The sequence below is a fragment of the Merops nubicus genome, unplaced genomic scaffold (assembly GCF_000691845.1).
Source record: "Merops nubicus isolate BGI_N331 unplaced genomic scaffold, ASM69184v1 scaffold11220, whole genome shotgun sequence".
NCBI lineage: Eukaryota > Metazoa > Chordata > Aves > Coraciiformes > Meropidae > Merops > Merops nubicus.
Genome location: NW_008583574.1, coordinates 356 through 24,743, shown reverse-complemented (window position 1 = coordinate 24,743; position 24,388 = coordinate 356). Strand labels below are relative to the sequence as shown.

Sequence of the window (24,388 nt, the reverse complement as noted above, 5' to 3'; positions counted from 1 at the left end):
ATCTGACACTTTCTGTCATTTCAGAAAGTTCAAAAAGCTCCAAGTAAATAAAGGGAAAGGGGAAGAAAACTGGACACAGAGAAGTTCCATTACAAAGAAGAAATATTAATAGACTGGAATTTGTTCTTAAACTTAAAAAAAAACCTCACACATAGGAGGGACAATAAATAAATACTACAACAGAAAGTTCTGAACCTGATTTGACACACCAGCACCCCCAGCAAGGCGTATTTCACCAGCCACTCTTTCAGCAGTAGCTGAAGGGCAGATTCACTGCAGCAGGAAATCCACAGGACAACAGACAGCAACACTTAAAGACTGTCTTGACATTGACATTTTAGTGTGGTCAGTTGATCCATAGGTTGCTCTGTTAATTTATGCAATCTTTTCATTACAGAAACAGAGACTGGGAACAACGTTACATGAACCAAGGGCTGTCACAACTAGTTAATTCCCATGTGCTACTTTTCATAGATAAATTTGACCCTATGGGTTCAAAGACCAAATCAACTTTTACCTTCCAGTTTCTTGAGTAGGAAAGATTTTCCACTTCCCCACTGCGCATACAAGCCTACACAGATAGGTGGCTGCATGGTTGGTTCACTCAGAATATCAGCCAGAGCACTGCTGTACAGATCGTAACCCAGCATGTCACCGTCAGACTCCGTGGGAGACAAGTGTCCTGTGATACAAATACCACGTTACCAGAACTTTCCTTTAAGAAATCTCTTCCATATGACAATTTTCATACAGAGAATTGTTACAGGTTTGATTATTTTTGTAAATGTACACCTCCCATATAATAGCAGTTATTATTGGTATGTTCTTGTTCAAAGGAATTTTAATTCATCCACATAAACGTTCATGAAAACCACTAGAGCTTACCACAAAAATACTCAAAATCCCAAATCACAGCACGTCAAAGAAAGTAATTCCTGCACAAGCAAGGTCTAAGCAAAAACAAAACCATCAGCAGAAGTCATGCAGCATCCGATGGCAAAAGTCAAAAACAAAAGACACATTTGACCCTTCTCAGGCTTTTAGAATGATTAAGTTTTTTGCCAACTGTTTTTTTTTAAAGCTCTCCCATTAGCTGCAACATCACAAAACCTACACAGTTATGACTTTTCAATACAGAAGCAAATAAAATAGGTTCTTAACGCACAAGTGATTAAGAAAAATATATAAAATTCAATACTTACTGGCTCCAAATATCTGTGTTAAAATACTCTTCTGGTGGCTACAGTCAATATTGTACGGTGTTTCTCCTGTTTTGTTTGGTCTATAAAGCAATCTGCCATCTTTTGGATTTCTTAACAGTAATTCAGCAAGTTTACGGCTTCTCCCACGAATGGCAATATGAAGTGGAGTATCTCCTTTCTGCAATTAAGTGCAAAACCAGTAATATCTAACATGAATTCCTAAGATTATCAACAGGCTAGATGTTCCATGGGTTATTTAGATGGGTTATTTGCTTGAAATTCATCTTAAGGTATTCCCAAGAGCATTAAAGATCTACAGTCAGCTTTTTTCCCCCTTGAGAAAACATTGCAGAAGTTTGAGAAAAGACACGTGAAAAGGCAGTTCTTATAATCCTAAATGTAAGGCACTATCTTCTCTCTTGAACATTTATAATATCTTAAGGCTCATGAAAGCTCCAGTCCCTATTCAGAAGCAGTTGTCTACCAGCAAATTCAGAGACTTGTTTGAAACAAGAGATACTGCTTGTTAGAATTATTTCAATGTCCACTCAGACTGCTCAAAAAAACTTTCTGATCATTTTCCTCATTGGATCGAATCAACAGTACTACTTTCTTTGCCTTAAATATGACACAAAGAGGTTAAAAATATTACCAAATAAGTATTCCTGTATTTAAGATTTACAGTCAAAGTAGGTAATGCGTAAGAGGACAGTAACAAACCAGTGCATTTGTCCTTGGCATTGCTCAGTGTAATATCTATTAATCAAACCCAAACATCAGTGACAAGTAACAACCACTGTCTATGCTCTTTTTCAAGTGTATTACAAATTCTGATTCTTATCTGTGAAACTTTTCCTCCTGGCCTGGATTTTTTTTAATTTCCTATTACTAAAAGTACCCTAATAAAAACAAACAAAAAACCCTCAAGATATTAATAACGGGAATTAATTTAAGTATTCTGATCTATTTAATTATTAAGTATGTGGGAGACTAAACATTTAAGTATTACGGGTTATTTAATTATTAAGGATATGGAAAGCTCTCTTTCTGTATTAGCCTTGACAGCTCACTACAAAATTTTGCTGCAAAACTAGAAGAATTAAATACGCTAACGTAAACAAACAAATACTCTTTACCTTGTCTACGGCAGAGACCTTAGCTCCTTTATCCAGAAGAAGCTCTACTATTTCAATATTTCTCATCTTGGTAGCCTTTATAAGTGGTGTTTCTCCATCCTAAAAGGGAAAAGTAGGCCTAGTAAGATCTCTGTACTCAAAACCAAGCAAAAAATTTGCAATACTGTAACAAAATTTTTAAGAGAATTTTTAAATGAAGTATGTTGCTGTGCAAGTACCAACACTTCAGCACACGTTATTAAGAAAGTATCACAGACCCTGCATGCTAGATTGCTTAAAATCACAGAACAAACTACATTTCTGTTAATAACTGTCAAACAGAAAGACAGGATTCAGATGTAATGGAAGATATTTGAAAAAGAGACTCACAGGAGAGGTAATTTACTGCTGAATTTTTTTTAACCTACTACTTCCTGTATTTATTTTTTTATTCCTGCACATGCAATAAACAGTGATCTGAACTTTTGTTCTTAGTAATATCAGAAACACCTTTCCTCAGTTTCCAGCAGCACCTGCTCTCTACTCTTTATTGCTGGACATGTCAATGATATTGACACCCCTGATAGCCAGTTTCAGCAGCGGGTGGTGTTTATCAACACAGGGGATGTTACCACTGCTGGAAATAAATTCCGTAGTTCAAAAGATTTTTTTTTTATTTACAGCATGCAAGGTACTTGCACTTCAAAAACCCTTCAATTTAGTATTATGGTCTTAATGTCACATACAAGTTGAAAAAACAACAGATGTTCAACAAAGCAACTTAATTACAATTTTAACCATTACCTTTGTACATGTTTCAGTATCAGGGTTGCACTGCAAGATATCCCTCACCATTGTAGCATTTCCTTTCTCAACTGCCCAATATAAAGCAGTTTTATTATCCTGAAAAAAAAAAAAAGAGTATTGTTAACAGTACTTTCATTCAGCTGGATTGATTTCAAAAACTGTATATCAAGAACAATCAGCATGTAATAGAGCAAACTTTAGCACAGCTCAAGGCAAAGGGAAATGCCAACAAGTCTAATTGGCACATCAGTAGAACTTTGGGGAGAATGGAACTCTGGCTAGAGAACACAAATCTACTTTAAAAACCTGTGCAAAATATATTAAGAGCTTTAACAATCCAAGCAGATTCAGCCCATTTTGAAACAGTATCCAAAACCATATATGAGTATTCAGTTGTAACTCAAAACCACAAGTTTTCTCATGAAAACTTCCTGCTGGAAGGCTGGACAAGATTCAGCAATCTTTCTGGAACAACATAGATTTGGGCAAGCGGCAGATGTGCTCAGAACAAGTCTGGTTGGCAGACAGGTCCTGCAGTGCCAAACAGCAGGGGAGCTGCTAAAAACTGGTGTTCATCACGAATTTTGATGCTGCTGGTCCTAATCTGAAGACAGCCAGACACCTCCTCTGATGGTGCTCACTTCTGTTGTGTCAACAAGGCCACTGCAAATGGCTATACAGACACCATCACAACTGCCAAAAGTCACAAGCTTCCCTGTCCCCAAGGAGGCTGGGTCCTCTTGCTGTTTCTGTATTGCCTTGGCCATATCAAGACTTTGAAAGACAGCAGTTTCTCAGACCCATGTCAGCAAAAAGCTGTGACACACAAATCCAGGTTTCCAAAGGCAAGTTAGAGGGAGAGATCCAAATATGCCATTTTCCTCCACGCTAGAAGCCTCCTGGCTTCTCAAAGAGGCTCTGCAGCAACAGCAGGCACTCAGTCTCTGCATCTCTCAGTGACTAGGTAGTTACGTGTTCAGACTTGGCAGAATGTATGTGCCTGTGAGTGGAGTCATTTGAATAGCTTCGAGCAAATGAAACCAAGTCCAACGTAATGCAAGTACTATGCTGAGTAAGAGAGCATTTGGAAGAGCAATAAAAACAATACCCTCATCAAAGGGAAAAAAAAAGAAAAAAAAAAGGAAGAAGGGGTAGGTAGGAAACATGGAAATCAGTGACAGCAATGATGCTTAACCCAGAAAGGAAATGAGTGAAGGAGACAAGAACCAGACAAGCACAGTGACAGAACTACACTGACAACAGAGACCATCTAAGGTGTATTGTATTTTAATATATTGATATTAAATGCAAAACATTACATACTAGAAAAGTAGCATTAGGGGTTTTTTACATCTTCTGCTTTTCAACCATTATACAAATTAACTGAAAAATATGCTGCTTAGCAAGTCATTACAATTACATGTGTCTTATATCTTTAAGACTTGCACAGCAACATGATATCTTCTTAATATCTGACAGGAATCCCAGTCTCCTACAGGGTAGATTGAGCAAGTTTTTAAAGCTCTGGTTTTAGAATCATGACACAATTGTTTGGTATTCAAATTCACATCCCATTTAAGAACTACTCTAACACGTACATTGTTGTACTTACCTGACCTCTGATATCTATATCAGCATATTTATGGAGCAGGGCCCTCACAATTTCAACATGACCTCCTCTAACAGCCCCAATCAGCACTGTATCTCCACTCTAGAAAAATGGTGAAAGAATACTGAAGGTTAATTAATGCTTTTTAGCAAAAAGAAATGCAACACAGAATGAACTATAGTCTCAAAAAGATACATTATGCCTATTTACATTAAGAAATCTGCACTCTTTTAAAAGAAGGATAAATAGTTTATCCCTGCAAAAAAAAAAGAGAGAGGAAAAAATTCTGGACTCCATTTTTTGTATTTTTTTTGTAAAGAGATGAAATATTATGTATTTGTGGCAAAACGAACACCCCCAAGATAGGTCCAGCTTAAACCACTATCCTAAAAAATAACAGCACAAAGTAATAATACAAAAAAAATCCAACTGTTCTCCAAGTTCATATGAAGAGAGTAATAACCACTTTATAATCAGACAAGTAATTACTCACAGTAATAAACCTCTTTACAACCAGACAAGAACATTGGCTGTCTCGTTTAGATATTTCATAGCTGAGAAAAGATCTTCAAGAATTTTAAAGCATTTTCTCTCTTTATTTTGTGCAGATTTGACTGCTATCCTGCTTACATACACTATGCTGTTACAAAGAAAATAAGCAAAAGGCTGATTTTATCTCAATCTGATCAAAAGAAAAAAATATTCTGCTGCAGTAAATGGAATTGCATAGACATGAAATAAAGTTTTTCTGCTGAAGGATTCAGATTTTAATACCCATAAGGCTGCGTCAGCATTTTAGAAAATGAAATCCTGAAACTGCCTAATAATACTTCTATTATGAAACAGGAAAAATAAATAAAAGTATAGGTAAATCACAGGTGTGGAACTCGGTTAGAAAGATCAGTAGTAGCAGACCCCCTACCAACCACAGTCATTACATACCTGGCTGCAAACCAAGAAATTTTCCTTGTCAAAACCTACTCTAGGATCTGAAGCTAAGACTACTCATTGTTTGATGTATTTTTGGAATACAGTCAGCTGCACTGAGGACTGTAATTTATTCTTCCTAAAAGCATAGGAACGCAGACAGTTGCAGAACTTTGTGACAGAAAAGGTAAGAAGGGAGACTGCAATATATTTTCTCAAATATTTAATGTTTTTGCTTTGATATGTGCCTGAGATAAAATTTTTTGTCACATGCAATGCTGGAGCTCAGAAGGTAACCATCTGAGAAATGCAGTAAGCTGACACTTGAAATATTGAAAAATGCACCCAAAAATCCTTTTAAAATCATGAGGCAAATATTAGGTTTTCTTACCTTCTCTGCAACAATTTTATTATTTTTTTAAATATAATACTCATTGTTTTACAATTTTAACAGCACTACCATGCTGTAACACATCATGTACTAAGACACAAAAACCTCACCTCAAACCTGGGTTTTACAGTCCAGATAGGACAAACGTAAAATCATAAATCATCTCCATGCCCTATGGGAACTCACAATTCAAGAATCTCAAAGAAAAAAGAGTAATTTCTGCAGTTTGTCCTTTACCTTCACACAGCAACATCTGCCACTTGATACACTTGTAAAACAGCAATACAGAAAATATCCCTAGGTGGCAGAAAAATTAGAAAGACCGAAAAATGCATCCACATATTTACATACGTTGGTATTTAAATATGTATTTGTGTGTGTGTGTGTATATATATATTTAAAAAAAAAGAGAATTACAGAAGTTTACTCACTCTATCAGGAATGTTCACATACGTTCCAGCATCAAGAAGATCCTGCACAATTTCAGTATGTCCCTCCTTTGATGCAATCATCAAAGCTGTATTTCCATCTTTATCTGTTAAGTTTACATTTGGGTTCCTTTTCAGTATTTCTTTTACTGAGTCAGTATAGCCACCCTTCACTGCTACAATAAGTGCAGTCATAGAATTCTTTAAACAAAACCAACAAATTTTATTGTACAGTGGATATAGAAATCATCATTATATCAGCAGTTTAAATAACAAAAGAACACTCACTGACATTACTTTCCTAACCATCCAAATGTTACTTCAGTTTTATGTTTTAAAGTGCACTTGCTATACTTTTTTAAAAAATAAATAATGTATGTACTATAACTCTAAGGCTCTAACTCCTGAATGTCACTCACATGGTAAAAAAATTTTCTTGTCACATGGCAACATAGTATTAAAAGAATTTCAAAAATAATCATGAGTACCAAAAGTCATCTTGATTTTCCACTTAACTTTTATTATTTTTAAAAAATTTTGATAAGCATTTCAAGCATCTTACACAACAAAAAAAAAATTAAAATCTGTTTTACTCAAAACCAATATGAAACTTTCATAAAATTATAATAACAAAAAATATTATTTTAAACCCATAAAAACCTATATTAAAAAACCTTCCAACCTCTGGAGAGGCACATCAGCCACTATTATTTCTAAAAAATGCTTTGTGTTTGATTTACTTTTCAAACAGCACTAAGAAGGAAGTTGCTTGACATACCAGGTTTGGGTACAGAATGAATTTTGCTAGTGTTCATCTTCAGAGAACAACAATCTAAATTCATTTATGTTCATTAAAGTTTACACTTTACATAACAGTGTGTCAACTGTCAATATGGCTCCTGAGTTACAAATAATATTTTTCTTAAAGGCACAAAGAAGTTTAGATAATCCTCACAAGTAGCCTGCAAATAGCTGGAAAGTAATATACTCCAATCTCCAAGCACAACATTTCATCTTGTTTCATGTATTTCTTGGTATTTCTACTATAAAATAAAACAAGGCCCACAGGTCTAGGTACCCACCCAGTACCACCAAGAAACAAAGTTACTTACAGCTCCTTCTTGATCCACATCAGCTCCCATTTGCAGCAAGTATTTCACACACTCCAAATGACCTTTCCTTGCTGCCCAAACCAGTGGGGTGGTTCCATACTATAAAAACATTTGTAACTTTTTATCATGTTGCTCCCTGTATTTAGTATCTCCTACAATCTAGTATTCATCCTATACTTTATTGCTTTAGCTTTTACAAGGTCTCATGAATTAACACAAGCATTTTAAAAGCCACTTGAACTTTTTCTTTGTAGATGATAGCTGGAAAAATTTCTCTATGCAATCTAGGATAGCAAGGTTTCCAATACCTTAGAAAACAGAAATACGCCCCACTGAAACAAATGTTCACAACCATCTTCAGGACACTACGGAAAAATCTCTTGCAAGTATAATGCCTTACTCCAGTAAAGTAATCTAATCTAATGGGCAAAAATATAACTGCAGCTGTTTTTCTAATAAAAATCTCAGTTGTGTTTTTGTTTTTTTTTTTTTTTTTTAATAAAGCTTACTTTTATGAGAGATGTATCAAGAATTAAGAAATTAAACATTATATAACTTACTTTGTCAGAGCAGTTCACTTTAGCTCCATGTTGCAGTAAGAGATGCACTATATCTGAGTGGCCCCGTCCTGCTGCCCAAATAATTGGATAAACACTGTATTGCTTAGAATTAAAAACAAAACCAAACAACATATGAAACAAGATCAGCCTTAATTATTTTTCACCAATATCATTGATCACAATGCTCCAAGAGACAATAAACCCAAAGAAGGAATATAGAGAACTGTAACTACACATCAGTAATTTTTGCCTAGTACCTTGTCCAGATTACATCCAGGAATATGTCCGCTTTGAATCAATTTTGGTTTGTAAATCCTTAAAGAAGGTTTAAAAATTCAAATCCTCATCTTAATATAAACATTCGTAATGTCAGAGAGAAGCAACAGCTCTGCAATATCCCTAAGCAATGAGGACTGGAGACCAGTCACCTCACCCATGCAGGAGCTGCACACGCAACCCAGGTGAACTCAACAGTCAGAAAGGTCCATCACTGCTGTTCCTCCTTGATGTTCACCTCAAGCACCAGAGAGCAACATGCCCGTACTCTTATAGAAAATGCTTATACAAAGAAATAAATCTCAAAAGCTTAGGGTTTTAATGCTCTCTCACATGTACGGTATGTATTTATATAATCTAGCCCATTTGGTAACTATTATGAAACAACTTAAATTATTGTTTCTAAATTGCACGTAGTAGTTACTCCATTAACTTCTACAGTTGATGAAAAATGATATTTGTTATAAAAGTAGCATTAGATACACTACTTTTCTATTATTTCTCCTGCTAATTTGAATCTTATTAAGAGCTACAAATTCATTTGCTTTAATTAAAAACCCTACACCTTAATTTTAAAAAGTGGCTGTCATAGAGATTATTAAAACAATCCCTTTATAAAACCAGTGATTAATACTGTATTGCAAAAAAACGCAGAATGTTTTATCAAGACAATAAGATAAGTGTACAACTGAGGACTTGAGACATCTGGGAGGAGGCAGGGGTTAAGACTAAAACTTACCATTCCTGTGATGTTTGGATTTGCTCCCTTCTCGAGCAGCAGCTTAGCTACTTCAGTACGGCCTTTATACGATGCCCACATCAGGGCAGTCCATCCTCCCTGGGAAGCACAAGTCAAAGAAAAGCAAAAACTGAAAAATACTCATTAGAAACCTTATTAGCAACTATTTAATTTTCTGTTTGTCCTAAGACCGTTTTGCACATCCAAAATATAGTAAGTATTGAATAACAGCCTTGTAATCCTACTTACAAAACTACTTATTTCCTGCTGTATGCAAAACTTGGGAGGATACTGTGTCCTAAACATTACTGAATTTTCTGTAAACACTCAATTCAGACTTCAATTGCATACAAATCCCATCACTGGATAAACAAAAACAAAAAGAAAGCACTATCTTAACTGATTTGGATTCTAGACTTTGGTTTTAACATGGAGGGTTTGCTTTTCATTTGTGTAACAGACAGCTAGCCTCCATCAAGGAACTATGTAATGATTTACTTCTTCACGAAAAAGCAGCAAGTCGTCTGTCCTCTTAAGAGAGTAAGAGCAATTTCAAATTGCATTGGTGTGTTCATTTCAGTTTGTAAGCTAGGAGACAGGGTCTTGCTACATAAAGCATCCAACAGGTCACGTAACGAAAATTAATTTTAAAATCATAGAATCACAGAATGTCTGGGCTGGAAGGGACTTACAAAGGTCATCTAGTCCAACCACCACACAATAAGCAGGGACATCTCCAACTAGACCAAGCTACTCAGAGCTTCATCCAGCCTGATCTTCAATGTCCCCAGGGATGGGGCCTCCACCATCTGTCTGGGCAACCTATTCCAGTGTTCTATCGCCCTCATACTGAAGAACTCTTTCTAATGCCTAACCTAAATTTCTCCTTTTCTAGCTTAAATCCATTACCCCCCGTCCTGTCACTACAAACCCTGAGCAATATGCCTCTGATAACTAAGCACAATTTTTATTTGTTTCTTTATAACACACTTCTGGGGAGGTCAAATATCTCTCTCAGACTGACACAGGCCTAGAAATCAACCAGTGGCCACCTGGATGTGCTTAACATCACACTTATGAAAAAGCTGAAGGAGCAGGACATGGCACAACTCCTCAGCCCTCAGACAGTGGAACTGAATGAAGCACTTGAACTCTCCCCTAGTGGTTTTTCACTCTAGAGCGTAACCAGAACAAAATTAGTCCTTGCAGGTACCTAATTCCCTCTTCAGTCAATGGAGACAAGTCTATAGCTCCTGAGAGGCATTTAACCTGCTAATCTTGTATGCAATTTCTGTAATTCTTTAGGTGGACTGGACTATAGTGTCCACTTTCCTATAAAAAAGATTTGGCAAGATGATTGAAAACAAATTCTGGGATATTGAGAAGAATGATAACAAATTCTGGGATATTTAGAAGGACTACTATATGAATAATCACTGTGATCCAGAGAAAAAGTAAATATGGGCATGTATCTTCCAGGAAAAGATAACAGTTATTTTACAAGAATACTTAAAAAAAAAAAAAGCAACCACCACCAAAAAAAAAGTCTCAACAAATCAACTCATACCCCTCAAAGAAACCCACCAAGCACACAAACATACCCCAAAATAAAACTGCTCATCAGTTTAGGTTTTTTCCAAAGCAAAGTGAGAGGAAAACAAAGAGCCTTAGAAAACACGTTGCCTTCATTAACACTAAAATAACTATTTTACAGCCGTAAAAACAGTATTCAATTTTTTTTTTCCATTTTAACAGCATTGAGTCATTATTTAAGAATAAAAGATCTTTGATTTGTTTTACAGAACTGAAAAATCTCTAACTTCCAAAATGGTTCTTCTTACTAAAAATCTATTTCATTTTTACACTGGGACAACACATACCAGATCCCGATGCTCCAAGCTGACATTGTAATTGAGTAGCTCTGCTACAATAGCTGCATGTCCTTCTTTAGCTGCTGAAATAAGAGCTGTCCAGTTATCCTAGGAAAATGAAAAAGCACTTTGAAGTGATAGTTAATATTTCAGTACAATTGCCTTGTTTTTCAAGTTTCTAATCCACAATAGGAAATCCATAACCCCTTAAAAAAAAGGCCTTAAAATAAAAAAGTAATAAACTCACAGACCACTTGCCAGTTATAGACACGAAAATACAGACCAACAGCTGCTCCAAAACTCCCCTCCAATTATCTCCTCTCCTACACAATATCCATCACTCTCCACTCCTCAGTTCACTACAGGTTAACTTCTTAAAAATTTTATGGAGGAAGCAACACCTACAATGGATTAGAGCAGGCAGTCAAGATATTGAGAACTGCTGGGTGGGGATGAGATGGCAACCAAGACCACAGAAAATGGCAGTGGTCTGTCTCCACATACACTGGGTGACAGCACCCAAGGGGCTGATATGAAGGGGGAATTTGGACCACAGCTCCTTAGATTTATGATCACTTCACGAGATACGATTCTTCTTGCATTACACTATCTTCCATCAACTGCTCAAACCATGTCCAGGTGGGGACTACTCTTTTATGGGCTGGACACAGAAATACAGCAACAGTTTACATGGTAACTGTTCTTCCTATAGGTATAGGAACTGTAACATTTACAGCAAACGTAATACAAAGTCTCAAAAAATAGACTTTTTTTAATATAAAAATGACAAGGTTTCATACCAGACCTTTCCTGGATGTCTACAATAGCTACAATCAAACCAAATGCAAAAGAAAACTAAACACAAGCAACATCATTTTCCTGTTTATCACTCTTCTTTGGAATATACAGACCATTCAAAACTTTTTAACACTACCTCTGTCCTATTCACCTTTTTGGGCAACTTTCACCTACAGTCAACCTCTTCTGCAAAGGCAGGATAACAATTCAAAAATCTGAAACCCTTCTCTGCCACTGTTCTGGCTTTCAGCTGAAATAATCCTTTAAACTAAATTCTCCCTCAGTGTTTACTAAGAAACACCAAAACCAAGCATACAAAGATAAAAATCCTGACATACCACAGCATCACTAAGATGAGCAAAATTACTTGGACTTCACCTTTGAGGCTGTATTTCCTCTGTTCTACCTATCTTCTAATGTCCACTATAACCAGTCCTATTATTATAGCTTCCTAGTGCTAATTTCCCAGAAGAAACAGCAGCAGTGTTCAGCAGAGAGCCTCAGACATTTAGAACACCTTGAATATCTCCTTTCCTTTATGAGGAATTGTATCAGAGGGATATACAGCTAAGCAACTTTAGACAAAATTTCTCTTACATGTAATAATTTTCCACCGTCTTTTTTTGGCCCCTCCCCTCAACATTAACCTAAATTCCTTTTCTTTACCTGCCTCTTGAAATATCTACTTCCTCTGCTGTCAGGTACCAGCACACAAAGCACTAATACTTACTGCATCTTCCAAGTTGCAATTAGCTCCCTTCTTGAGAAGCTCCTGGACAATTTCTAAATTGCCTTGCTCAGCAGCCAGCATGAGTGGAGTCTGGCCATTCTGAAACCAAAAGTATAGGAGAAGTGATGCAGTGGGAAGTGATGCAAATGATGCATACACACTGACAATAAAAGCCAAAAAACTACAGCAGAATGTCAAGTTGTTTCCAGCTGTTAATTGCCAGTGAGAAGCACTGAGGACTTGTTTACAAACCATGTAGTAAACTTGCAATAAAAATTGAGAACATGGTATTAAAACATGTTGCAGAAGATGTAACACAAACAAAAAAAAAAATTCAGAGATTAAAGCTACCAAAAAAAAGTTACCTGTTAAATACTGTTCTTTCTGAACGACTAGCCTGCTGAAGACCTCTCCAATACAGCCTGTTACATCCTTCCATCTGATATCAGTCACATTATTTAGAAATGAATAAATGAATAAATCTAGCCTAGGAACCACAATGGCCATTAAAACACGCACACTAATTCAGAGTAGGATTTATTGCTGAAGTCTTGGAAAAACTAGTAAAGTCATAAACCACCCTTTCATCTGACAGCGTACCAAATACAGGCACCATTCCTATGCTGTGCAACACAGGACCTTAACTTGCAGACTCATCTGAGGGAAGATGAAAGACTGAAAAGCTGGTTTATTTGCCTTCAAGGATGTTTTAAAAGTCAGGTAGAATCTGTCAACCTTCCATCAGCCTATTTCTGTGCCAGCAAACTTCTGAGATATAACTGTTCTGCATGATGAAAACTAAAACTTATTAAATCTGAAAGTAAACTTGGTAATTTCTACAAGCTTAAGAAATGAAGATAGTTATTCCTGACCTCCTGTCTGTCTTTTCTCTGTACCATATAGAAAACTCAAATTATCTGGTCTCTAAATAAAGCAGAAGCTACATGTTAGGAGTTATATAGCAGCAATTTCCCTGAAGAGAATAAAAATCAATGCAGAATCACAATACAGTAAGATCGCTAATCTTCATTAGTAAAAGAGTTAACAGTAAAATTAATAAAATTGTTCAATTAATTATTACTGCTTTTTACATAGCAAAAAAAAACAACCCACAACAATAAACCATGCACTAATTCTTTCAAAAAAAAGCCTTCTGGTCCATCAGCCATTCCCTCACTAGTCTTCACAGAATATTCCCCATGACATTACAGATAACCAGTAGTATTACTCATGCCAGAATATAATGTAATATCTAACAGTGCACTTTTTTACAGAGAGAAATTACAATCTCATATAGATATATGTTAAGTATATATAGTAGACATGAAAATTATACTTTTGCTTTCAGATCCTAAAGTCTATTTTGTATCAACAAGCAGTAGTAGATAAAAAAAATGCTCAAAACCTCAAGAGGAAGGAAAATACTACTTTTTAGAAGGGAACAGCTCCCTTCAAAGGAGAGAACAATCATAACTTCTGCTCTTTAAGATAAGTTCTTTATATGCAAGGTAGTATCTTGGGAATACACATGCCAAGTGATTTAGGAAATCACAGCTGACCAATCTGAGTGTCTTCTGTGATGACATCATTGGCACTGTTTGTCCCATCTCTAGGAAGGATTCAGAGACTGTCTCCTGTAACATCCACACAGAAAACATGAAGAAGTACAGCCTGGACCAAGGCACAGTGAGGTGGACTGAAACTGGGAACCAAACTGCTGGGCTCAGAGGGTTGTGGGAAGCAGCACAACGTCCAGCTGAAGGCCAGCGACTAGTGCAGAACCACAGGTGTTATACTGGGGTCCTGCTTAACCCCCTCATTAAGGACCTGGGCAATGGGGCAGAGTGCACCCTCAGCACCTGCACAGCCAGCACAACTGTGGGAAGAGTGGCTGATGTCCTACGTGCTTGTGCTGCTATCCAGAGGGACCCTGACAGGCTGAAGAAACAGGCAGACAACAACCTCATTTACTGAGTATGGTGTCCACATTTTGGTATCAGAGGAGCTGTGTGGGGCCTCTGTGAAGAGGGGCTAGGACTGCCCCGTGCTGGTCACAGCCAATTCCAGCTGTCTTCAACTAACCCAACTCAGGCTACAGGACTAGAATATCTCCAGAGGTTCCTTACCAGCAGTGCTTTAGCAATACACACAAAAATAATGCCTATTTTAGCATGAGCATTCTTCTCACCTCCTTCTGAACAGTTACTGTTCTTATCACTGTGATTGTCCTCCACAGATGGACAACACAAACCAAACAAAAATATCTCTGGACAAGAGGAGGTTGTAAATGGGAAAATTAACATATATATATTAACATATATCTCACTCCTGTAAGAAGTGGTATGGAGTTGTATAACTTTTCTATAGGGGTACTGAAAACATACTTCCATTTTTACTAGAAGATTCTCAAATATAGGTTCCATGTTTTAGCAAATCATGAAGATTTCACCAACACAGAAACCAAAGAAATATACTGTGCCTGTGACACCCAGATTGATTCTCAAAAGTTGCCCAAGAGTCCAGACTCCACAACAACTAAATGCTCTTATCTCTCACAAGCACATCAAGTACTGTACATCTGCACATCACAGCTAAGTTTAAGTACTGGAATATCCAAGTTACAGAGAGGCACACCTGGATGTCTGTGGGGAAATCATACAGTGGTGTTACCTTACAGATTAGCTCTCTCTCACAGGATGTGTAAGAACAGAAGGCTCAGAATTGAAGATGCAGCAGGTACTTCAGTATCAAGAGCAGAAAGAAAGGTACTTCAAAGGAAACTGGAGGCTGTTAGGATCAAAGTGTATCACAGAAGACAAGCACCTATCATTAGCTGTTAAGTAATCAGTGTGTCTGGTATGAGAGAGGAGGATGTGTGCAGGGGCAAGGCAGAGACTGAGACTTGCTCCACCTCACTGAAACTGCTGGTGTTAATCCAAAAGCTACCCACACACAAACTGACCGGAAGAGCAGAGATACAAAGGGTTGGTAACGATGTGGCCGATCCTACCACTGGACAAGTCACTGCAGCCTGGGAGGTCCTGGCACTACCAAACCCTGGCTTGCCAACAGTCTTTTCAGACCAATTCCGCTGGCACTCCCGTGTTGGTACTTTGTTCTCACCCAAGAAGAAAAGAAGCCTTGGCAAGTCCAAAACTGGAAACAGAACTGCACTCAATCCCACTGAATTCCAGTGAAGAGCTGGCACTTAAACAAAACTCCCATCATGGATATGTACTAACAGCCCCCTCCTCCCCACTCTGGGTTTAAAACTGAGACAAACCACATAGGTTTCCAGAAATTACCTTCTCTGATGCAATATATCGGAAAAGTGAAAAAAAAACAGCTATCAGGGAAATGATCTCTGCAAAAAGAGCAGCTGCTGAAACCCAGGAGTGCTCTTAGCCCCACCAAGAAGAGAATAAAAATTTAGAAAAGATGTCGAAGGCAGTGACACTGCTATAAAGTCAGCACAGACTGTCAGTCTGATTTCAGCCACGTTGCTGAGGGGAATTACCAGCAGAGAGGACAGACCACTCCTCTTCTCAGGCACACAGCATGTCAGCTGGAGAGCTGCACACACCTCAGCATCTGCACGTAAACACCATGAAATGAATGTGCCAACAATGAAGGAAAACTCTGAAAACAGATCTAGTAACTATAGGAAGGCTAAATTCTGCACATTGTTTTCACATGTTGAGTAATATATGCCATTTCACTTCTTTCCCAAAAACTTATTTCCATCTTCTGCATGTTTATAAAAATAATGAAACAGAACATACATTTTCCAAGACCCACTTAAAAAAAAAAAAAATTAAAAAAATATGAATTGGAAAGCCAGTCTTCCATACACTGCAAGGTGAGTAAAAAACCACATGGACTGTCAGACTCAATGGGTAATGGTCAACTGTTCACAGTAACTGGTTCCCAGGTGGGAGGGTCTGAATTTGGGCTAACACTGCAGCACACCCTGCAGCACACAGGCAAATGAAATACTGGACTGCATTAACAGGAGCACAGTAGACTACCCCTCTATTCAACTCTGGTAAGGCTGAACCCAGAACACAATGTCCCAGTTTGGGCTCCCAGTAGAAACTACCAACACCAGAGAGATTGAAAAACCACAGAGTCCAGCAACGGAGTCACTCAGACGGTTTTGAGGCTGGAACACAAGGAATGCAAGCAGAAACCAAGACCTGCATTTATTCAGTCTGGAAAACCAAAGAGTAAGGGGGCATCAACATCAGCCTTACCATATTAAGACTCCCTTTCCATCTAGGAAGACACTTTCTTCTCAGAGATACACAACAAGAAGACAAGAAGCAACAGTCCCAAGATGCAGCTAAGGATATTCCAGTAAACCATTAGGAAAACATTTCTAAATGAGGAGCACTGGAGCATTGCCCAGAGAGGCTGCATGTTCTCCATCCATTTGAGAAATTTCAAATTTTGCTTCTTAAGTCCCTGAGGAACCTGAAGTAACAATTAAATTAGTCCTGTAATTAGGAGGAAATTTAATCCAATGACCTCCAATGTCCCTTCTATCCTGAATTCTTCTATAAATCTGATTCTCTGAGTAGGCTAGATAAGTCAACAAGGTTCCAGTTCTACAACACTATTTAGGAAATCAGAACTAATACAAAAAGTGATGATACAAGCTGTACATCCAGATGAAAGAAAAGTCCAGACACTTACAAACAAGAAAATCTGTCTCAGAAGATGAAACAAATTAGTCAAACAATCTAAACTTATTTGTAAAATACACACGAGACTTACTAGTGCATCAAGATAACCTGGACTTTAAACTTTGTGTAAAACAACATAAACAGCCACTAGTGACAGACACTTGCACGAATCAAACTTCCCAAGAAACTCTTAGGAATCTTTAGTGCAGTATAATGAAACCACAGCATATTCTCCTAAATTGCTGGTGGTGATATGCTCAAATCAGACTAAATCAGATGACAAAGAAGGAGGTAGCAATCACTGCACTATCCCAGGATTCCAAATAATCCACATTTAAACTCCATGCTGTGTATCAAGATATCCTGTGTAATCCTTGTGAAGCCATTTAATCCTCCCAGTTACATCCAGACTTACTTTTTGGATTCGTATCTTTTTATCCAGATGAGCATCTGCTTGGAGTAAAATGCAATGAGAACTAAGAAACAACTCCCAGCCAAAGAAATACAGGTATAACCTCCATTCACAAAATAAGGATGGAGTTGTATTTTCTAGCTCAAAAGAACACTCAGAAAACAAATGCAATGAAACCTGAGGTGCTGACAGAGACTGAATACTCTGTGTTCAGTCTGCCCAATGGTAAACAATCACTTGAAAATAAAACTGAAATTCATGTATTAAATAACCACTCTGATCTTACCAATTATTCATTCTGTAACAACTGCAAATTGAAAATGACCTTCCAAAAAAATCATCTTACCTCGTTTCTCTCATCCACATCCCTGCATTTCTCAAGAAGTGCTTTCAGAGCAGGAACATTTCCTTCTTCGACATAGGTCAACAGACTCTGACTCATCAGACTTGCCATCTTTGCGCAGTATTTAAAAGCTTCTGTAACAAAGCTTACCTGTAGTTGAGGAAAGTTAAAAACCAAAGCAAAGCATAAGTAAAGGGTATGAGAGTTAACCTCAACATTAGAAAGCACAAACTCTATGTGTCAATAAGTGAGAAACTTACTGGCATGTACAACAATGTGCGAATTCTCACCATTCTCCTCAGCAAAACGCTGTGGAGATGCTACATTTCCATGAAAAGTCAACTGCTTAATCTTTCTAGTGCTTAAAAAAAAAAAATCACAGAAATTATTCTAAGTTCTAGGTATTCTCTAAATATGTATTTTGAAAGGAATGCGTGGTAGTCTTTCATCTATCTACATTTTTCTGCATATATAACATTATAGGAATACTTGTGTATGTTACATACTTTACACGTGCTAGTTATTTACAACATAACCCTTACCCTTTAAGGACATAAATAAAACATTGAGACTGTTCAGCATTGTGAAATACAGTGATAATATCTCAATTGCATCCATACAAAACTCTGAGAAACACCATTTATTAAATCACTAACTTTACCTCGACATGTCTGCACCTGATAGCACACTGTTAGCTTACTACTCAAACCTAACAAAGCCTCTGTTGACTGATCATACGCTTTTAACCTCGAATACATAAGACAGGAAAAGTTTGTCTTCATTAAGGCAGACCACTTAAAAACCATTTAAGACTTTCTGAAAAGCTGTGGGCTACTAAGTTCAAAGAACCCCTACTATTACTGCATCAAATTTATACACATACGGCTCCAGAAGCTGAATTATTCCTTGCACTCTAAATTAGGAGTCACTGGATGCAGACAAGTTGAGGGGCTAAACATGAGTCTTTGCCCCTCCCACTCCCCTCCTCACCAGTGGATGAGGTCATTGTTCTCTTAGGCTTTTGCAGTGGACCAGTGGCTTTTGCAGGCAAATGTTCTAACATTTATCCTCACATAAAAGCAGTCAGCAAATTTTTCTGCACTCCCAACTGAAGTGGAACGTGAACCAAAAAGAGATGAGAGGAAGCCAACAGGACCTTCACTATACTTAGCATGGAGAAGTTAGTTTTAAAGATTTAAATCAGACATCTAGCTCCACTTTGAATATGCTCACATAGAGTCTAACAGTTCCACACTCCTTTAGCAAGTATACACAGACACACACACTGTTGTCAGGTTGTTAAGACACAACCTGAGCTCACCTATCACAGCCTACACATTCCACAGACAGAAACACTTTGTCCATAAAAACACCAGAGAGGAAGCCAACACACCCAGCTCTGTTAAGATGACAGCAGTTCTGGGTACGTGTAGAAGAACTTCGCACTAATGTCTAGGGAAAAAAGAAACTATATATGTTTTAGGTATGCAAGAAGAAGAACATAAGAGGGATAAGAAAACAAAGGACTACAACTCCCAGTGTTAATTTTGGGCTTAAAATCCAGGTTGCAGTTTAAGAGCCAAATTCCAAAGAATATTTAGGTATCTGAACTCGCCAGATGTCCACATAGCATGTAAAATGGACAAATCAAATCATAGTATTCAGATGTTATTTAAAACCCAAGTCTACAATCAGTTTAAAAAAATCTGGATTTGACACATGAAGCCCAGCAACAGTTTTACTAGGCACTGCACAAATAGCCAGTCTCTCCCACAAGAAAGCTATAAATAAACCCAGAACACAAGAGGTCTGTCATGTTTACTGTCCAGCTGAAGCACCACCGTGCAAAGGGGGGCAAGCAGCACAACAGTGGTGTCATGTAATTGTCTTTATTTTTTTCAGTAGAAGGAAGAGCTAATTGGGGGGTTGCAAACTTAAAAATACCGAACCACATCAAAAATGAAAGGCTGAAAAGGAACAGAGATTGTAGCGACCGAGTGCCCGCACACAGGCTCCTGCTGCCATTTCAGGGAGAGGAATGCCAGGGCAGGCAGGCTCCCGCCCAGCACCCAGCTGCCAGACCCAGCACCCCGTCTCCCTCACGGCCTCTGCCAGCACCCCACAGCCCCGTGCCCAGCTCCATCATATTCTCGGGCACGTCAAGTCATGTTAGATACTCACATGCCGGCACATGAACTCCTCCCATCACTTTTTACCTATTTTACAGAAATCTGTGAAGCATGACTTGCCACTATCTCCACTGCTAAAACAGCCATTTTCTGATTGCCTGTGCCATGTCCCAGCTTCTCTCCTGGAGCCACCTTCAATCCCCATGCTATTTTCCATACCAATTGCTAAACCGAAAACTATGTTAAAAATCATCATCAAAACAGTACTAGAATGTTGTATCAAGTGAATTATAATCTGCAGTTGCTATCAAAATTTCACCAGTTAATTCTTAGCTAACGTGAAAAGTAAAGAATTCATCGTTGCTTCCTCCTCAAAGTAAGATTCTTCCCTTGATGTTGTATTTCAGCAAGGCAGAGGCAGCCCTGCTGTGCTGTAGATAAGTATCCTGCTCCAGAAATCATTACTCAAACTCCCAGTTACTGAGACAGCAGTTTCTGCCCCTATGTAGATCTGAACCCTTACAGGCAACTTCAACCTTTGACTAACATCAAAATATCTGATGCTAAAGACACATCTAGAGCTGCATCTGCAAACCCCATGTTAGTATTACTTCTTAAAAATTATACAAGCTTTGTAGGAGCAAACCATCTCCAAGTATATTAATACTGTCACTTACAGTTCACTGTCATGCAATATCCCCTTCTTGGAATTAAAGAGTCATTTTTATAAAAACAAACCCATCAAAATATTATAATTATGATTTTTATATCCTCAGTGCTTTTATTTGCCACTTTTCAGACAAGCTTCTTAAAGCATTGACAAGATTAAGATCACTGGAGGGCTTTAGGAAGTCAGGAAATTTCCATTTAAAATGCAACCTGAATACAGCAAGTTAATCTATGCATTAGTACTCTTCTCATCCTTAAATAAATCCAGTAAAATAACAGGAAAAAAACAACAAGAAACCACCACCCTCCCTTCCCCCAAACCACCACCCTCAGCAACAAACACACATAAAAATGTTGGTGTTAAGATTTTTGGAAGTTTTACTTGGCCTCCCTCTGCCAAGAACAATAAACAGGCCTGAAATCAGACTGAAGTTCAGTCATGACATTTTCACTCATGACATCATTTCAATATAAACTGAGCAAATCCACAGTGCACCTTTTTATTGAAAAAGATTTATGTTCTTATGTTATAAAAATCAAGCACTGTACGCAAAGTCCACGTGGATGCTGGACGTTAAGGTGTGATTTCTTCCAATGCTTAAGATTTCTTTTAAATTATCATAAATGCTTTGAAGCATGACTCTGAAATACAGTATCTAGATGAGCAACTCTATTCTGTCCCCTCTGGTGGAAAAAGCTCCTGAAACCCACACTTTTCAAAACAAACAACCCTAGAAGAAAATAACCTCAATAGCTCATACTACCAAAAATAAAGGACAAGAACTTAATGTCTGCCCCATTTCATAAATCTGTCACAAAACCAATACCATTCATGAGCATCGAATACACATACGATCCTTAATTGCTCAATTAACAGTATTTACTTTGCTCTTTGACACAACAGAAGTATTTTCACAAACTATAACAAAACCAGGAGCCCATGTGGAAGTTGATTCCCTTTCCAATGAGGATTAATGCTCTTATTTTTCCTCCCACTAAAGCAAGCCAATTCCAGCCCACAAACCAGCTCTTCATTCACAGTCCAAACGTCCAAGCCTGAAAATCCCATAACGCCTTCAAGCAGCATCTCCTGGTATTTCATAAGACTAACAATGCAATGAAAACTATGAAAATATACATTAAGAGCACAAATGCTCAAGTGGAGGTCATGTTTGCACAAGGATTAACTTGTTTTTGTAAGGTTCACATCCCAGCTGAAACAGATGTTATCACTGTTTTGGAAAGATGGCAAAAATTTGCTGATTCACAAAAAATTAAGTTTCTCTCAGTTGCACCAGTATTGACTGCAGAGCTCCTCGTAACTTAGATCTGCAGATACTTAATGTACTCTCAGAATCCTGTGCAGTTTCTAACTACATTTAAAAATACATTATTACACACTAAAGTTTCAAAATATCACCATCTCTTTCATAGTTTTTTCTTTGTTTTTCTAACACATGAGCTGTAATCATTTATGAATAAATACTGAAGTCAGTCAACAAATACTAGCACTAGTGATAAAACTTCCTCTTCTTGTTTTGTTTTCAACAGGTAAAGATCATAGTGCCTTACACACAATTCATACTTTTCATCATATGCTGGAAAAAAATCATCGCCTTCTTTTGAGCACATTTCCTTCTATTACAAGACACAAAAGCAGCTTTCCCAACACGCAAAACTGTAGCAGAACTTCCAGTTAACTGTAAAAGGCACTAACTGCAGTGCTGCTGAAATCTGGGCATGTACTAATCAGATACAGAACCATATAGTATTGTGCCCTTAAGAACTAGAAATACCAAACTTCCAAAACAGAATTTAAGGAAATGTAGAATATAGGAGAATTGTATGTATAAAGTTTATTACAAAATATCAACATAAGTCGATTTCATGCTCTTACGCATTTCTTTACTTCATGATGGCATGAAAATGAAAACCAGGTTAGAACACCACCTTTACTCATGCTGCAAAGAAACTTGCTAATACAAGAATCATCCATCCTTTATGACATGTTAATGTAATGTAATGAAGTAGTAAATATTTTTAACTATTCTTTCTATAGTCCCCACCCACACCTCTTCTCCAGCCCCTGAAGTTGCAGTAGGACCAATGACTTTATGCTGATTTTCATCTTTTCCTTATTTATCTGGGAACATTTATTCTACTTCTTAGCCACACTCCTGTTATCCAGATGAGAAACATTAATAGATTACCTTATTTTTTCATTACAGAACAAATAGTCTAACTAGAAATCATTAAAAGACACAAAAAGATAACTAGAGACATAGTCGTTCTTATTTTGAAACCTGTAACAAATAGAAGTAAAAAAAGTTTGCACAAAAGGAGATCCTAATGGTTGTAATCATAATTACAATCCCTGTAAGAAATATGGAAGTTAAGATATATAAATAATTCTTTTCTATCTTAGGCACTCAAGGCACTTTCCAAATACTGCAGTGAAAGGACTTTTCTTTTTAATAAAACAATAAAGACTAGAGATTACATCCAAAATACTGGAAAAATGCAAATGCCTATTTAAACCAAAAGTCACTACTGTCATCTGATAGCAACTAGCAGATACGCCTGTGTTTTGTCCTGGTTAAAATAAATCAGCTAAAAGAAAGGTTTTGTGAAGTATCTACTAATGGGTTTTAAACCTTTGATATCAGAGAAACTAGCCTGCCTTTAAGATTAAATTTAAGTACGGTCAACAAAAAATAAAGTATTGCTAAGCAAAACTCCAAGAGAAAATTCAACTCCTGTACAAAATACAAAGTGCTATTTTATGCTTCAAATACTTCATGTTAGAGGAAGTAAACCAAAACAAGCCTCAACATCAAGTTTTTTAAGAAAATTATAGCAACCAATATCAACCAATTCTGTCAAAACCTGTACAGGACACAGAAAGGTGTCTACAGTATCATCTTGGACTGTCTCACAAAGCCAACGCATTTCTCCATATCATAAGATCAAGGGCTTGTTAGTCACAGCCACAACATCTATGACAAATTCTAATTTTTAGAGTGTTTTCATTTAAGGAAAAAGTCTGTTGTGATAAAGATGTTTTCTTTTAAAAAGATTTTTCAGTTAATATGACCACGTTTCAGAAGTTATGTTCACACAGGATTTCAAGCAGATTTTCGCTTCTTGATAACCAAATTAGCTTAATCATCAATGAAAAACAAAGAACACATCTATTCAATAAATATGCATTTGCTTACGCATTCTGACCTGATAAAAAACTCATTTTAACCTTCCCGGTTTTTTTTTATTTGACAAGCAAGGGCATCAGATAACTACTCCTATGATTCAAATGCTTTTCCAGTAAAATCTATGTTATTGTATTTCTCCAGCATCAATCCTTTGTTCAAGTGATACACGGGAAAGACCTTAGCCTAGGGAATTATTTAGCATATATAAGAATCAATAAGGCCCAGTCTTTAAGGGATTTTGCTATTCAAGCTCAACTTCTTCGGTGGTGCTCAGTGACAGGACCAGAAGCAACAGGCACAAACCGAACGGAGGTCACGTCTGAAGAGCAGCAAACACTTCGTCAGCCTGAGGGTGACCCAGCGCTGGCACAGGCTG

General features: G+C 37.4%; 1 protein-coding gene across 1 annotated transcript in view; it reads right to left on the bottom strand.

The window, feature by feature from the left end:
• KIDINS220 (kinase D-interacting substrate, 220kDa) overlaps positions 1 to 18,116 on the bottom strand; it is a 66,609-nt gene extending 48,493 nt beyond the window's left edge. The window contains exons 1-12 of the mRNA XM_008941357.1: positions 18,009 to 18,116; positions 12,566 to 12,664; positions 11,047 to 11,145; positions 9,167 to 9,265; positions 8,152 to 8,253; positions 7,592 to 7,690; positions 6,483 to 6,680; positions 4,737 to 4,835; positions 3,122 to 3,220; positions 2,339 to 2,437; positions 1,203 to 1,380; positions 518 to 682 (exon numbers count right to left, since the gene is read on the bottom strand). Of these exons, the coding sequence (XP_008939605.1) occupies positions 518 to 682; positions 1,203 to 1,380; positions 2,339 to 2,437; positions 3,122 to 3,220; positions 4,737 to 4,835; positions 6,483 to 6,680; positions 7,592 to 7,690; positions 8,152 to 8,253; positions 9,167 to 9,265; positions 11,047 to 11,145; positions 12,566 to 12,664; positions 18,009 to 18,116 (1,444 nt within the window). The remainder of the gene's footprint in view (positions 1 to 517; positions 683 to 1,202; positions 1,381 to 2,338; positions 2,438 to 3,121; positions 3,221 to 4,736; positions 4,836 to 6,482; positions 6,681 to 7,591; positions 7,691 to 8,151; positions 8,254 to 9,166; positions 9,266 to 11,046; positions 11,146 to 12,565; positions 12,665 to 18,008) is intronic.
• Positions 18,117 to 24,388: the final 6,272 nt, after the last annotated feature.